The sequence below is a fragment of the Buceros rhinoceros genome, unplaced genomic scaffold (assembly GCF_000710305.1).
Source record: "Buceros rhinoceros silvestris isolate BGI_N320 unplaced genomic scaffold, ASM71030v1 scaffold22404, whole genome shotgun sequence".
NCBI classification, from domain to species: domain Eukaryota; kingdom Metazoa; phylum Chordata; class Aves; order Bucerotiformes; family Bucerotidae; genus Buceros; species Buceros rhinoceros.
The window spans coordinates 4140-4752 of record NW_010409122.1 but is presented as its reverse complement, the minus strand read 5'-3'; the positions used below and the strand labels follow the sequence as shown (position 1 = coordinate 4752).

Genomic DNA, 613 nt, shown 5'->3' with positions numbered 1-613 from the left:
TCCTACCCCCATCTCCAGGGCTTTCACTTCTCCCGCGCTTGGTGTTATTCCCTTGGGTGCAGCTGCCAGAGGGGTAAGAAGCTTGTTCCGACGCCCTGGCTGCTGTGGGGGCTCTCTCCAGGGAGAGCTGCTCTGGTTTCTCTGCCTTCTCTGGTTTCTCTCGCTTCACTTGCTCCTTGATGTTCCTCCAGGACAGCTTCACCGGCTGGTTCTGCAGCAGCATCATAGGGGGCCGCTTGTACGTCTTGCCTTTGGACACTAGCCACTCCTCCAGCTGTTTCCTGCCAAAAAAACAAGGGGTTTTTTTGGTGACAGCTCCCTGAGGGGTAAGAAGCTGGTTCCGACGCCCTGGCTGCTGGGGGGTCTCCCAAGCCTGTTCAAGCACCTCCTTTTCCATTCCCACCTCCTCAGCCAGCTTCAGGCACTCCGTTAGCACAGTGTCGATCTTCTCCAGGGAGAGCTGCTCTGGTTTCTCTGCCTTCTCTGGTTTCTCTCGCTTCACTTGCTCCTTGATGTTCCTCCAGGACAGCTTCACCGGCTGTTTCTGCAGCAGCATCATAGGGGGCCGCTTGTACGTCTTGCCTTTGGACACTACCTAATCCTCCCGCTGTTT

General features: G+C 56.4%; 1 protein-coding gene across 1 annotated transcript in view; it reads right to left on the bottom strand.

Annotated features, from left to right (window-relative positions):
* Positions 1–6: 6 nt before the first annotated feature.
* LOC104492572 overlaps positions 7–613 on the bottom strand; it is a gene marked incomplete at both ends in the record, with an annotated part of 2671 nt that continues 2064 nt past the window's right edge. The window contains 1 exon segment of the mRNA XM_010135150.1: positions 7–607. Within this exon segment, the coding sequence (XP_010133452.1) occupies positions 7–607 (601 nt within the window).